The sequence below is a fragment of the Neocloeon triangulifer genome, unplaced genomic scaffold (genome assembly GCF_031216515.1).
Source record: "Neocloeon triangulifer isolate White Clay Creek 2 clone unplaced genomic scaffold, ASM3121651v1 ptg000022l, whole genome shotgun sequence".
Taxonomy (NCBI): Eukaryota; Metazoa; Arthropoda; class Insecta; order Ephemeroptera; family Baetidae; genus Neocloeon; species Neocloeon triangulifer.
The window spans coordinates 5,844,910-5,860,915 of NW_026775562.1; the positions used below are offsets into that span (position 1 = coordinate 5,844,910).

The window sequence follows — 16,006 nt, forward strand, 5'->3', positions numbered from 1 at the left end:
ATGAAAAAAATAATAAATCAAATGCAACAACTTTAGATTTGCTAAATTTCCAGTTGTTTTTACATGGAAAATATAAAATCAATATCTACAAATTCCGTTCCCAAATTGGGACTAATATAGGAAACTAATTTAATTTAATGATAAAATTCAAGAAAAATTAATTAAAAATCTAAATCTAAGAATACTTTTTATATTTTTCAACAAAATTTCATGTTCTTTAGTAATTTTAAATCAACATTTTGAATAAAAAAATAAATTAAAAAACTTACCACAGGTTTGAATGGCACCGAAGTTGACTTGGGGTCAAGGCTGATGCTCCTAACCTCAGTCCTGGTCGAGAACACGAGGAACTCGTCCTCGGTGACGCAGCGCCTCTCGTCATCGCCCACTCTGCCGGTGGCACAATCACACCTGAACTGAGCCTTGTTCAAAATGCCCCTGTCTGCAGGGAAGGCGAAGCAAAGTTGGTCGCAGCCTCCGTTGCCCAGGCGTTTGCAAGGGCTGCTGTCGTCCGTGGGCTGAGCAGCAATGTCAAAGACGGCCACGTCCCTCAAACGTTGTAGGTTTGACCTGTAAAAAAATTTGTTTTAACATGTAAATATAGTTTCTCTTCATTAAGCAATTAAGAAGATAGATATTAGAATTCACACAATTAAATTTAATTGAATGAAAATTTATTTATTTATTCTCCATTCATAGTACATACAACGCAAAAAAAGTACACTGTACAAAAAAAAGCGGAATCATGCATCGACATAAAAAAGTTCAAGCATACAAAAAAATGCCGAAAATCAGGAGTCGGAAATTTATGTACAATGCTGGAAATACATTAGAATAATGATTACATACACATAAAAAAAGAATGTGGGAAAGAATGGAGAATTTACCATAAAAAAAGGCCATATTATAAAAAAAACTTTCTTCAAATTAATTATCTTCCCTAAATTTAATAAAATGAGATGATGATTAGCTCCAAAGATTTAGATCATAAGCCCCTTTTTAATCATTTTAATTTTTAAACATGTTGTTATTATTGTTGTGAAATTTTCGCAAAATCAATATTTTTTTTATTTTGTACCTATTAATTATTTTAAAATGAATATTATTTACCTGAGAGCAACAGCCCGAGTGGTATTGACTCCGCTGTCCTGTGGCAGTTTCGAGGCTCGGTAGACAGCGGCCAGGTTGCGGTCGACCCAGAGGACCTCCTGCTTCAGCACGGCCACCCCCATCGGATTGGGCAGGAAGCGGCGCACCACCTGGCGCGATCCGCCACTGTAGCTCACCTTCTGCAGGGTGTCCAGTCGCGAGTCGACCCAGTACACATCGTGAGTGGCCATGTCCACGGTCAGGTCACGCGGATTGCTGATGCCCGAGGTCACGATCGGGGTCCAGCTCGAGCCGTCCAGGTACGCCTTGCCGATGCGCGGATACTGCCCGTAATCGATCCAATACAGATACCTGAAAATGAACAATTGAAAATTAGTTAAAATTCATTCACAGCTTTCAAAATTTTCTTTGAAGAAAAGAAAATAATTTTCCGGTAAGAGTAAAGCAGTGAAATAAAGAGTTAAAAAAAAATTAGAAAATTTTTCAATTTCACAATTCTACTTATAATATCATTATTATTAAGTATTCTGTTTCAAAATCCAAACAAGTCAACAAAATAAATTTTTTGCTAACAATTTTGTTTACCAACAAATTCAAATTATTACATTACCTTTTGATAGGGTTGACGGCAAGCTCTCGAGGTGCGTCCGAAGTGGTCTTGACCAGCACCTTCCTGTGCGATCCGTCCAACCAACACACCTCCAGGTAGTTCTCGTGGGGGAACACGTTGGTGAAGTACAGGTTGCCGGCCACCCAGTCCACGGCCAGGCCTCGGATGCCGTTTGATCCGACCCCGGTGTTGACCACTGGACTCAGGTCGCTGCCGTTGGGTCTGACACGGAAAATTCCGTTCCACGTGCCGCGGTTGAACTCGACCCAGTAGATCCAGTTCTCGGCGACGAACACGTCAACGTGCAAAATGTGGTGACCGGGACCGGAAATCGGGGTCATCGCCTCAGCGGCGTTGCTCAAACTGAAGCCGCGTGCCACGTCCAGTTGGGCGACCACCGCGAAAGACCTGAAAGGTTGATTTATTAGGGTAAAAATACTTTCAGCAAATCAAAATTCCATTCAATATTTCCTCACAAAATGTCTACCAATTAGTAAAATTGCGCTTCGTCAATTTTAGTTCCAACAAAATATTCTATCAGCAGAGTGGTGTCAAAAATTAGTTTAGATGCAAAACAAAGTTAAACTTTTAGCTTAAATTTGAGTCTAATGTGTATAAAAATACAAAATAATCATATAAAAATCACAAATTGAAATCCAGGAATTAAATAAAAATTGACCTGATTTTTTTAAAAAAGTCTGCAATAAAAAATAAAAAATGAGAAAATCTTTTTAAATAATTTTATTACGTACCTGTAGGCAATGCACTGCATCTCGTTTTCAACCCTGTGGCCAACAGAACAGGCGCACACCCTTGAGTTGCCGGGCGCTGGTAGACACAGTTGCTGGCACCCTCCGTTGTTGGACAAACAGGGGTGGTTGGGCGTTGACCTCTTTCGGTAGATGGTGAAGGACCGGAGTTCGGACTCATTGTCGAGCAAGAGGCGTGAATTGTCGCCGTTGGGCAGGTCGAGTCGCTCCAGTTTGTCGTATTTCGGATCCAAAAGGTAGAGGCGCGAGTCGAGGACGGCCAGGTTCTTGGGCAGAGCGATGTTGTTGCTCTCGGTCAGGATGATGCGTTCGTTTCGACCGTCGGTGCCAATCACCCTCACCTACAATTCAAAGTATAAAAAATTGCATAAAACCGGAAATGATTTAAAATTTAGCTTGGAATTATAAAATTTGCAGGGAAAAATGATAATAGAAGTTTAAAACGACACTCGCTGTCAATTAGCAAATAAATCATGCTTAATTTTAAGAAGAGTATAATCAAAATTTTAATACTGATTAATATTGGTTCAAATTAGAGACAACCATGATTTTTTAAGCCACCAAAATTTGAAATCAACCATATCAAAATCAAAATTTTGATCAATGACATTCAATAACCCATCAGATATATTTCCATATACTTTTTTTCAGTTTATAATTAGTTAATGTTTGTCAAATTTAATATTTATTTTCTGATTCCAAATAAATGGAGGTGAAATTAGAAAAATAAAAGTTATACCTGAGCGGGGTATTCGGTGCTGAAGTAAATCAACTTCTTGTCCAAGTCAATGCAAATCGCCTGCGGCCGCTCGACGTCGTTGACCAAAATCATAGGGTTGGAGCCGTCCATGTTGACCCTGGCCACCTTGGCTGGCACCCCGGAGCCGCCCTCGTCGATCCAGAAAAGCTGACCCTCGCTGGGGTCGAGGCAGATGCTCTTGGGCCGCGCCACGGACGTCGCGTTTCCGTCGTTGGCCAGAATGACCGTCCGGTGGCGCACCTTGCCGTCGATCTTGATCGCCTCCAGGTTGGACGCCACCCTGTTGCCGACGTACAAATTCCTGCCCAGCCAGTCAAAGGCCATTGTGTACGCCGACCCGATGAACCCGGAGTCGGGCCCGAACAGCTTGGTGCGGTTGCCGTTGTTCAGTTTGGACGTGTAGATGGTGGCGTTGAACTCGTCGTCATCGCCCTCCTTCCCTTCGATCCAGAAGATCGACTCACTTTTTCGGTCGAACTCGATCTGGATGCCCTTTTCGATACCCACAATCGGCGTCAAGTAGCCACTCACCTTGAACAGCGAAATTATTCACAAATAATTAATTAAAAACAGCCGATGATATAAAAAGTACTAAATTAAGAAGAATTAGTATTTTTTAGATTTGCTTTTAAACAAACATTGCAAAAAACAAGAGGGAATTAAGTTATCCTTTTTTAGAAAAAAAAGATTATTTTAACCAGTCAATAAGGAAATAAATTCATAAAATACGTACATTTAACGATTTAATCTAATTTATAGGATATGCTGCGATTGTATCGGAATGGAGTGTAAAAAAATAGGCTGCATGTTTTGGAAGTAAATTTTTTGCAAATCATTTAGAGCATAAAATGTACATCCCTCTAAGTAAATTATAATCAATTTTTGAGACCGCTAGTAAATTTTCTTTTTCAAACTTGATTCAAAAATAAAAGAAATTATTTATTATTTAGTCTTCTCAGTCGATACAAAAATTTGAGATTTGAAAAAGAGAAGAAAGGGCTTACAGCTAGCAGATGTCTATTTAAACGCAAAATTTAAATTAAATTTAAAGATGAATTTTTTATAAATATACAAAAACGGAATAAAAATTAAAAAAGTATTTGAGCTGTTCATTTTAATTTCAAATATGAAAAAAATATATTTGATTGGTGAAGATGTCTCAAAAAAATCCATCAAAGGGCAAATGATAAAATTCAAAATATTTCACTCGTAATTAAATCTTTTCTAATATCAAATTTATTTGAATAAATACTGCATAGTTTTTGAAATTTTGACTTTTCAGATTAATTCATTCATCTGAAATTTGCAAGAAAGAATAAAATATGTTTACCTGCTCTCCAGGGGTGAGGCTCATGTCGATGATCTGGCTGCCCTTCATGACCAGCAGGAAGGGTTTCTCCTCCTCGACGCACTTGCCCTCGTCGGCGAGTCGGTAGCCGGGTCGGCACTTGCAGGCGTAGCCGGACTTGGTGGATGGCGACAGAAGACACATCTGCGCGCAGGGGTTGTCTTTGCACGGGTTGGGGGACAGGGGTTGCAGCGAGGGGTGGTGCACGTGGACCGAGAGGGGTTGCGAAATGAGGTGCGAAACCACAGTCTGGTTGGTGCCTTTGTACTTGTGTGCTGAGGATACTCTGTTCAGTTGTCTGTCCGTCCAGTACAGGGTGTCTTCGAAGAGGGCCAGCGAGTGCGGGTGCAGCAGGTAGTGGCTGCCGGCCAACACCTGTTGCCGCCCACTGCCGTTGTAGTAGCAGAAGTCGATGAAGTCCAGCTTCGAGTCGGCGAAGTACACGCGCTGCGTCGCAATGTCCAGCGTCAGGCCGTTCGGCCAGTAGATCTTGGTGTTGATGATGGTGCTGCGGTTGCTGCCGTCCATGCCCACCCTCTCCACCCTCGGGTTCTCGCCCCAGTCTGTCCAGAACAGCCACCGCGTGCCCGGACTCGGGTCCAGCGCCAGTCCTCTCGGCTGGGTTATGTTTCCTGGAAAAGTCAATGAAGTTCACATTTGTATTAATTATAAATTTTTACGATAAAAATGATTATTTTCAGAAAAATTGATATTAACAATGAAATCGGCTCTCAATTACTTTAAAAAATTTAAAGTAACTTACAGTGCATATACTCAGTAATTTGAAATTAATTTTATCCAATTTAACCAAATTAGGTATTGATGAGTGAGCAAAATTCATTGAGCTTAAATTATTTACATGAAAAGTTGTCAAAAATTCCATCAAAGCGTGAAAAATAAAATTAGGCTCAAAAGAAAGCGGTTAAAAATAATTAATTTCAAACAGCAGAAGACATTTGAATTTTATTTACTATAAATTAGACTAGATTAAAAATAAATATCTCTAACAAGTAGTGTTCTTTTGAAATTTATTTATTAATTTTTTTGTGATTGTATATTTAAATGAGCGTCTTCTTCAGGAATTAATTTATATAGAAATCAAAAGCTTCATTAGCTCCATACCTTTAAGTAAGACCATTCTGTCGGAGCCGTTTTCTCTGGCGACTTCTATTGTGTTCAGTCTTGAGTCGAGCCAGTATACGTTTTTCCCTATCCAGTCGTAGGCCAGTCCTTCCACCAAATCCAAACCGGTGGCGATGACTTGTTCTCTGGGCTCACTGCCACGGTCTAATCTTGAGATTTTCTTCAGTTTCATGTCCGACCAGAAGATCGTGCCACTGTGCATGTCAGAAGCTGTGGCGACTACATTTTCCACAAAAATAGGCACTCGTTCTAAACTTTGCTCCTGAAATCAAGAAAAAGGTCCACGGTCAAAATAAAAAACAAAATTGAAAACTAAAATTATGAATCTCAAAATTTCTGCTGCTATTCTGATTTGAAAAAATTAGATCAATATAGGAATCAAATTTTATTTTTATGTAAAAGTACACATTTTTTCTTGAGAATTTTTTAATGAACCTTTGACCAACCTGGAGGTCAGCGACCAGAATGGAGTGTCTGTTGGAGATGATGAGGAAGGCGGCGCTGTGGTTGACCGCCTTGCACCTCCTCTTGTCCGGTTCGAGGATATACCCGTCCACGCAGTCACACTCGAAGCCCCTCTTGATGTTTCTGCACACCTGCGAGCAGCGACCTGGCGGGTCGCACTCGTTCAGGTCGACGCAGGTCACTGTGTCGTTGGACAAAATCTCGCCCGCCGGACACGTGCAGATGGCGCCGAGCGGGGTCTGTTTGCACGCGTTCGAGCAGAGTCCGGCCTGGTGTTGGCACTCGGCCAAATCGCACCCTGGACCTTCGTCGGCCCCGTTCGGACAGTCGGTCTTGCCGTCGCACACCGACGTCAGGTTGACGCAGCGGCCGCTCACGCCGGGACACTTCCACTCGCCAGAATCGCAGGTGACCGGTGGTGGGCCACACGCGTGCCGCGCGTCCTCGTCAGAGTTGTCGCCGCAATCGTCTTTTCCGTCACAAATATACGCCTGATATGAAAGAAAAAATAGTAAATATTTATTCATCGCTTTTTTTTTTTTAAATATAATTCAATTTAAGAATAAAAATTACAAATCAATAAACGGAAAATATAACAGATTGAAATAACAATTTTTCTATGAAATTTATAAAGTTAATTAAAAGAGATGGAAAAATATTTTTATAGAATAAAAAAAATCCAAAATCCAAACTTCTCAACAAAAGAAAAATTTCAAACTGTAAATAAATTGTGAACTAACATTATTATTTATTTTTAATATTGTGAAATCAAAGTAAAAATTAATTTGTTTTATAATTTAATAATCCTTAAAAATAAAATATTACATCTTAAAATTAAATATTTTAATAAATATTGATGAATTACCTTGAAAATGCACTGAGAGTTGTTGCACTTGAAGTAGCCATTCTGGCAGGCGATTTGTCCACAAGTGTCTGGCTCGTCGCTTCCATCGGAACAATCAGCCGTTCCGTCGCAATGCCAGGCCTTGGGAATGCAAAAACCTGAGGCAAGACACTGGAACTGCCTTTCTCTGTTGCACTGGTCTGGCGCCAAAGACGGGCAGCCCAACTCGTCCGAACCGTCACTGCAATCGGGAATGCCGTCGCACTTGTACGACTCGGCCACACATTGCTTCAAATCTGCACACTGATTGAGAAACAAAAATATGCGTAATTGTAAAAAATCGTAATAAAATAATGAGTCAAGAGATATCCCAACTCGGTTTCCAAGGAAAATGTAATTTTTTTGTTTAAAATTGAAAATGTGAATAAAATTAAAAGAAGTCGTTTAATTTATTTAATTTTGAAAATTTTAACAAACAAACCTAAATTGAGAGAAGTTTCTGATTTTGTTCACTTTGAAAGATAATTTTGTAAGTATGCAATTTATTTCAGAAGAAAACTTAAAACATTACTTAATATTGAATATGACTAAAAATTTTGCTTCATACCTTAAACTGTGAGGCCGAACAAGCAATGGGAGGACAGTCGAGTTCGTCGTGGTTATCGAAGCAGTCGTTGTCTCCGTCGCAGACCCATGACTGAGGGATGCAATGGCCGGACCGGGGACACGTGAATTGGAAGTAGGCGCACGTCTTTTCGGCGCAGAAATCGCCCTCGTCACTGCCGTCGCCGCAATCGTTCTCGGAATCGCACTTCCAAGTGGCAGGAACGCAGCGGCCGTTCTCGCACTGGAACTGGGATGACGAGCACGTCACGTTTTTGCAGCCCGTCTCGTCCGAGAAGTCACCGCAGTCGTTTTCAGAGTCACACTTGAAAGACATTGGAATGCATCGGCCAGAAGTGCACTGGAACTCGTCCGACGGACAAGTTGGTTCTGGAGTAAAATTAAAAATAATAAAATCATGACTTGAAATTTCAAAAGTCCTTTTTAAGACGAGTTAAATGCTAAGTAGGAAAGCTCCTTTAAAATCAAATTTGACCAAATTGTAACAATACAAAATTTTAGATTTTTCCCAAGAACTTCCTAAAACTTGATGCATACATATTTGACTAGCATCTCTTTGGAATCGCCTTGATTTGGACTAGCACAACTCACTTGTACAATTTTGTTCCTCGTCTGAATTGTCAAGACAATCGTCCTCTCCGTCGCACACCCAGGCCTTTGGAATGCAGCGTTGGTTGTTGCAGGTGAAGTCCCAGTTGTTTGGACACGCCTGCAGGGGTGGTTCCGCGTTCGGGTCAGGGTTGCAGGTGCGACCGTCCTCAGCAAGGCGTTCACCGTAGGGGCAGCCGCACCTGGCCACCAGTGCGGTCGAAGTGTTGCTCGGCACAGCAAAGCAGAATTTGGCACAACCTGACAAAAAAAAAAAGATAAGAAATCAAATCTAATTTCAAAATTTAATGTCCAAGAAAACGAACCGTCGTTTCCGTTGGAGCAGGGGTGGACAGCGTCGATTTTCTGGAGGGTGTTGCTGAAAACTCTGACGCCGTATAATCGATTTGTATGAGGCTCTTTGACGACGACGGATTCGTCTCCGCCAGTGTCTTTTTTCATTCTTACTATTGCGTCCAGCCTCCAGTCAGAAATGTACATCCATTCTGAAAAATAAATAAATAAATATTTTAAAAGTAATATTTTAAAAATGAAGCAAAAACTTATGAAATTACTCTATACATATTATTAAATTCAATATTTTTAAATCTTTATAATTAATTTCGGATACTGCAAAGTTTAATTTATGATGATTTTTTTTGTTCGAATCTGTTAAATAATCTCCAATATGAGTTTTTCGTATGAAATTTCTTTCAATATTTTAGCATAATAATTTATTTTTTCATTAATTCCGTACCATTGTGTACGACCAGAGAGAAGGGGTGTATGATAAGTTGAGAGGTGACCGTTTTGACGTCAGTGCCGTCCAGGTTGGAATGCTGAACATGATCAAGGAGGGCGTCGCACCAGTACAGCCTGTCCGCTGTCAAATCGACGGACAATCCATTGGGCCAGCCAAGTGTGAGATTTTTGAAAATTTGTCTGCTGGTGCCGTCGGCGTGCGCCCGGCTGATGTTGGCCGGTCTGTCCCACTCAGAGAAGAAAATGTAACCTCTGTTGGGATGGACGACAATGGCCCTGGGCCTCTTGAGCTCCTTCAAAAGGGTGCGGCGGTAGGTGACGTTCCTGGTGCTCAGGACGTTCAGGGTGCCCTTCCTGCTGTCGATGTAGTAGAGGTTGTGGGACGCCCAGTCCACGGCCAAGCCTTCCACGCCTTCATTTTGTGAGGCTAAAACTATTTCCCGGCCAGTTCCGTTTGTTCTAATTCTGTAAAAAATAAATCACAATTTTAATGATAAGAGAGAAATTAAAAAAAAATCAAGTACATAATATTTTCAATAATCAGAATGATTGATAAAAATAATGAATTTTAAATATTTTGAATTATAAGAACATTAGAGCTCTAAGCTCCTAACCTATTTAATATTGAATAAATGAGGCAAAATTATCATAATTTTTTGTTCAAATTCAATATTTTCCCAATTTAATTTCTTCAAAGGTAGAAAAGTTGATATAAAAATCATCCACGGATGCGAAATTTCCAACTTTGTGTCACACATGGGCGTTTGGCGCAGAAGACTACTTTTTGAAGAATAAACAACAATAATAAAGAACCGAGGTCAATGGCCCTTGCCCTCGGGGAAAAAGAAATCACCACCTACCGGTATATGACGTCCTGCAGCACGTCCGAGTAGTAAATCATGCCGTCCCTGGCGTCAAAGTCGAGGCCGACGAACCTCGCCCTCCGGGACACGACGGGCAAGATGGCGTCGCTGAAGCCCTCGGTGACCGGCTCGAGGACGCGACCCTTGATGAAGCGCTGCTGCGAGTACATGAGGAACTCCTCGACTCGAAGGCAGTGCTTCAGGTCGGCGCTCAGCCGGAAGCCGATGTTGCAGGCGCACCGGAAGCCCAACGACCCCTCGCTGGCACCGGCCGTCACCACGCACAAGTGCTCGCAGCCGCCATTGTTGGAGCCGCAAGGGTTCGACGCGTACAGCTGGACTAATGGGTGCACGGCTCGCACTGCTTTCGGCTCCTGAGAACAAAAAAATTTAAAAAAATCTTACTTAGTTATTATTATTTTCAGAATGATGGTGCCGTTTTGTCCAACAATTCGTTTTTTTTTCAAATAAATTATTGTTGTCAACAATTGTTTGTAAACAATGTATTGTAACAATGTACAAATAAATAAAAATAATAAATAGACAAAAATTAAAGACTCAACTCAAATTAAATTAGTGCCTTTAGAATAATTCAATTATTTCCCGTTTAGAGTGGTTTCTCTGGGTTTTAAATTATCAAAAAACTCCACGCGAAATTTATTATGAAAAAATGTACGTGCACTAATAAATTTAAAACAAACCAAAATTAAAATAAGCCACTAAAAAACATTCACATTTATAATTGAATTGCTTTTACCTTCATCCTTATGGTTTTATTTTTCGCTAGCTGAAATTTTATGCATTCGTTGACTTTAACCTTAAAATTATTCGGATAAAAAGTAACGGACATACCTGCACGTCCCTGTTCTTGCTGATGAGGGCCCTGATGGAGTTGGCGCCGCCGTACTTGTCCACGCTCATGACGCCCTGTTTGGTTCCGTCCGACCAGAAGACCCTGTTCTCGAACACGGTGAGGCGTGACGGCGAGGGCACCGCCTGACCCCTGACCACCAAGAAGCGGTTTTTGCCGTTGTAGTCGACCGTCTCGATGTAGTCGAGCAGCGAGTCGCACCAGAAAACCCGTTTCGAGATTATGTCCAGCGCCACGCCGGACGCGCGGTACGTCGCCTCGGACACGATCGATTTCACGTTTGTGCCGTCCATGTTGGCTCGAATCACCTTCATTAACAGAATTAATCATACAAATCATTGATCGATTGAAAAATTATTATAATTAAAATTTTCATTAAAATTAAATTTTATGCCTTGTAAAACCATTAATGTAGATTAATATTTACTTAAAAATATAAAGTTCCATGCAAAGATAAAAAAAAATCTGAAAATTTAAATAAAATTTCCATATCTTTCCCACGATATTTTGAATTTAAAAAGGCAAATCCAACCCCAGCTTGAAATAATCTTTATAATTGAAAAAAAAAATGATAAATTTGTTACGTTAGCCAATTTTTATTTCCTATAAAATAAATTTTTATAACTATTTTTAGCTATTATGTTATTATTTCAATTTGAGGGCCTTTATTTGGAATTATCTTACCAGGAAATTGCACACTATTTTCAAAATAATAGACCAATTACAAAGCTTGACTTGAAATTCTATCCTATCCCCAAAAATTACACAAAGTTTTTTTTACGTCAAACAACTAAAATTGCAGGCAATCAATTAAAAAAAAATCCCGTTGCTTCCACCCCGAGGCGCCAGACAAACTAGCAGTAAGAAAATATTCTCATATTTGTTTTTAATCACTTTCTCCTAAATGTCTAGTACAAAAATAGGATAAATATAGTAAACGTTGAAATAAATTTATTACTAATATGGCGCTGGGGCTTCTTGGAATCATTTGAATACTAATTTGGCAGGCTGTCGCCCATAAATTACGCTTTATGCTAATGCGCGTCTCTTTAACTGTGAATTTCGTGTTGGGTGTACGAGTGGAGAAATTCTTTCCCAGTGAAGAGGGTTTCCATTAGTTTGATTATTTCGACGTTTCGCGTGAAAGGGCAGGTCTATCGAACGAGACCAAAGCGAATGCATTTTCCTATGTAGAGGCATTCGTTGTTTGCCAAAAAAGCAATATTGGAAAAGTGACCCTATAGTATAGGCGGCCGGGAAAAGTTGGTCGGAATTTTTAATAAACGCGTTCGAGTATAGTTTCCGTTCCAAGGCGGAAAATAAAATATGAGAGGTAGATTAAGTTGGAGGCGGGTCAGGCATTGAATGAAGCTTTAAGAGTTTTCATAGAAGAGTATTGATTTCCCGCAATCTATTTTGGAGCTTCCCGGAAACGAACGGAAGGCGGAAAATGGTATCAAAAAAATTGAATTCGTACGGAGGGTTAACAATAATAATTGGACTTCTGAAAATACAATGTATGACTTCATTTTCTTATAGGCGGATCTTTATTCAGAATTAGAATTTTATAAATTTTATAAACTAAAAAATTGAATTGAAAATTTTAAAATATCTATAAATAATGCTGCTTTCATTCTTAATAATTTCCGAACGGAATAGAATTTTTTACGGTATGAATTGCGCAGTTTTTTATCAAATTCAGGGCTTCGGAAAAATGGGTGAATCGTTAATAAAATGAAAGACAAATATATGAGATTTTAAGAAGAAAAGCATTTTATAAAATCTTAAAACCTCATTTAGAAATTTAAAAATTTGGATTTTGGCTTTAATAGTTGATTCCAAAATTTCTTTATTTCCAAATTTCCAACCAATACGAAAAATGAAATAAATTTGTAATTAGAAATAAATATGAATTTATTATAAAAAAATCACGTTTGTAAGCAATTATAATTATATCAACTTAATGGGATGAAATTAACTTTTTGATTTTGATTCTCAATAATTTACCTGTGTGTTGTCGGCGATGAACATGAATCCGACGGTGGGGTCAAGGGCGATGTCGGTGGGGCTGGTGAGGTTGCTGCCGAGGACGATGGCGTGCCACTTGCCGTTGATTTCGAACACGTCGATCTTCTGTCCGAGCGAGTCGGCCACGTACAGTTTGTCGCCGACCCAGTCGACGGCGATGGCGACCGGCGCCCAGGCGCCGCCGCCGACGCCGAAGTCGGGCGCCGACTGTGCGGCCGAACCGCCCGTCGTCGGCGCCGCCTTGTTCTCCAGGGGCATCGAGTAGACGCGCTTGGTGCGCACGTCCGACCAGAAGAGGGCGTTGCGGCCGAAGTGGAAGTCGAGGCCGCTCGCCTGGCCCGCCGTCGCCACCAGGTCCATGGTGGCGTTGGCCGCCTGGCCGCCGGCCGGCGCCGTCAGCCGCCACACGAACTTGTCGTGGGCGAAGAAGATGCGCAGCGATGTGTTGCCCTGGGCCACGCACTCGCTGTGGTTCACCAGTTGGTAGCCAGACACGCACGAACACGAAAAGCTGCCCTGCGTGTTCGCGCACAGCTGCTGGCAGTAGCCCCAGTCGGCGCACTCGTCTCGGTCTTTGCAAAAATAAATAATTCAACAACAATTATTAATCAAAATTTTGAATCTGGTCCAACAATCAATATGTTTGTCAACAACTAAAGGTTGTAACAATTAATAAAATAAACAATAATAATTCGTCATTAAATTCGTTTTTCAAAAAAATACATTTAATAATATTGGCGGACAATTTAAAACTTAAATTTGACCAGAATTGCAATTTTCTTATTTATGTAACCACAAAAATTTTTAACTGCGTATTTTGGAAAATATTCTAATAAAATTTGCTGTAAAAATTTATAAGAACAAAATTTTTGGGAAAATTTGGAAACCCCTGCTAAGAAAAAAATATCAAGCAAAATAGATGACAAGAATTATGGCGACTGGAAAAAAATGGCTTACATGCCTTTTAAGACAATTTAAATGAGTATTAGACAAGACTGTTGTAAACATCATTGTCTAACTGATTTATTTATCTCCAAATACGTGGTATTTACCTTATAAAAAATTGATTTAGAAAATTTAAGAAAATATTTTACAGTTTATGAGCTTTTTCCGTCTAAAAACATCCAATTCGTCGGTATTAATTTCTGAATTTTTTACTTTCAAAAAGTTAATTACTTATGAAAAAAAAACTCAGATGCACAACAAGTTGGTTGTAATTTTAGAAAAATTATGAAAAACTTAAAATACAGCTCTGGCAGTTTAAGTATTTAAACGCGCCTGTAGGAGTGTGAGGCTCGTTTTGTATCACATCACATAATTACTAAACATCCTTGGCTTCAACCGCAGTTGTTGCGTAACAATAAAAAATAATTATATTCCAGTGATTTTCTATACTCGGAGACAGAACGCACTTGAATGCATAAATTACCAGCGAGGGAAAGACGCCAAGTGACTACTTGTTGTGAGCACAAAGCGTCTAATGCAATAAATAAGTACGGTTTGATCTTGAATCATATCTTGGAAATTCAAGCGAATATTGAAATAGTTCAATATCGTGAAAATTAAGTGATAATTTTCCAATTTGTATTTAATTAATTTAATTTGGAAACAAAATTATACATTAGAATGCTAAAATTTCAACTTTTCAAACGAATTTTTTTTGTCCATTTTCAAAAATTCGTGGTTTTGCAAATCAATAAAACACAAAACTTTCATCAAATCTAAATAGAAACTTTTGCTCACCAACACATGATTTGGAATCGTTTGATAATTTTTGTCCGTCTGGACAGTAGCAGACGCCGCCGGTGAGCGAGGCCTGGCACTTGTACTTGCAGCCGAGTCCGGGACAGCTGGCGTTCGAGCAGGCGGCCTCTTCGTCCGCTCCGTCCGCGCAGTCCCGCTTTCCATCACAGAGTTGACTTTTTGAAATGCACCTTGGCAACAAATTTTTACATTTTATTAATTAAAAATTAATAAAAATATCAACCATGGCGACGGTTTTTTTAAAATCTTGGTTTGAATGAAATGCTTCAGCTTTTGCAATAGGCTGGATTTATTTCTAGTTGAAATTTCAAAGATTATTTTCATTTTTTAATCTTTTCAGGGCTTACTTGGCTCCACCTGATGGTGCGCTGGTCAGGCCTCGAACGCACAGGAACTTATTGTCTGGGCACGGAATCGCGGTGCAGTTGGCCTCGTCCGAGAAATCGGGGCAGTCTTTGTAGCCATCACAGCGGAAGGTGGAGGGAATGCACATTTCGTTCTCGCAGCGAAACTGACTCAAATTGCACGGCGAGTAGTCTGCAAAAATATTACAAAATTCTCAAAAAGGGAAGAACATAGATTTATTCTAATTAACCAAATTTTAATGGACTTTTCTTGTCATTATTTCCACTCTGCGGTTTTAAATTTTTCAAGGTAATAAACTGACTAAATCTGATACTTTTACTTTAAAAATTCTTAAACTATTGCATTTTTCCCCAAAAGGCACACGATTTATTCCGGAGCAGAAATTCAAAGAGATGTTTTCGATTGAGGAAAGTCAGTAGGCATGAAATGCATGAATAATAAAACGAATCAATCACACGATTTTCCGAGGTGCCAAACAAATCCATAACTTTGCGCAGCTTGACGTGTCGCATTATTGAAAAGTCGCTCAAGGAGGATGAAGTTCCAGAGCAAAAGAAAAAGAGTCAAAGGAGAATATTGAGGATGAATTTCTAGACTTGACCTATCATAAAATTGAAATAGTTTTTTTTTAATTGTTTGAGGAAATTCCATTTCAAAACCAAACCAGTTTTAATTTCATTAATAAAATAAAATAACAAGAACGCGCTCATGTTACACATTAGAAAAAGCAATTTCATCATAACCTAGTCTGGTCAAAGGGATTATTATTATTTATTAATCACTCTATAGTTCATTCAAAATATGTGAGACTGAAAGAAGTTTCATGATTTTTTTTTTTTTAATATTCACAGACTTTTAATAATTTCTCTTAGACTTATCAAAGACTTGTTATATATTTTTCTTGCAGAATAGTAATTCTTACTGGAATTTCTGTCTTTTGTAAAATTTCTTTTAATACCATCTGATATACAACATTCTTTATATTTTTATAGAAAAAATCCTCATAAACATGTTCTGTGAAATGTTTTTAGCTAATTTATTTCCATTGAATTTCAAGGAATTACTTGAAATTTGTTTCAGTAAATAAGAT

General features: G+C 39.3%; 1 protein-coding gene across 2 annotated transcripts in view; it reads right to left on the minus strand.

The window, feature by feature from the left end:
- Positions 1-16,006, minus strand: part of LOC132204745 (low-density lipoprotein receptor-related protein 2) — a 52,360-nt gene that overhangs the window by 14,479 nt on the left and 21,875 nt on the right. Inside the window, exons 5-22 of one of the 2 annotated variants that reach the window (XM_059633465.1) lie at positions 14,898-15,087; positions 14,530-14,720; positions 12,766-13,358; positions 10,740-11,066; positions 9,885-10,261; positions 9,020-9,489; positions 8,589-8,768; positions 8,266-8,523; positions 7,658-8,043; positions 7,072-7,353; positions 6,188-6,697; positions 5,721-6,003; positions 4,581-5,230; positions 3,230-3,781; positions 2,473-2,831; positions 1,721-2,128; positions 1,111-1,461; positions 270-570 (exon numbers count right to left, since the gene is read on the minus strand). In XM_059633465.1, the coding sequence (XP_059489448.1) occupies positions 270-570; positions 1,111-1,461; positions 1,721-2,128; positions 2,473-2,831; positions 3,230-3,781; positions 4,581-5,230; positions 5,721-6,003; positions 6,188-6,697; positions 7,072-7,353; positions 7,658-8,043; positions 8,266-8,523; positions 8,589-8,768; positions 9,020-9,489; positions 9,885-10,261; positions 10,740-11,066; positions 12,766-13,358; positions 14,530-14,720; positions 14,898-15,087 (6,668 nt within the window). Of the gene's footprint in view, positions 1-269; positions 571-1,110; positions 1,462-1,720; positions 2,129-2,472; positions 2,832-3,229; positions 3,782-4,580; positions 5,231-5,720; positions 6,004-6,187; positions 6,698-7,071; positions 7,354-7,657; positions 8,044-8,265; positions 8,524-8,588; positions 8,769-9,019; positions 9,490-9,884; positions 10,262-10,644; positions 10,672-10,739; positions 11,067-12,765; positions 13,359-14,529; positions 14,721-14,897; positions 15,088-16,006 lie in introns of those variants that run through there. The other variant, XM_059633466.1, reaches the window with a different exon arrangement.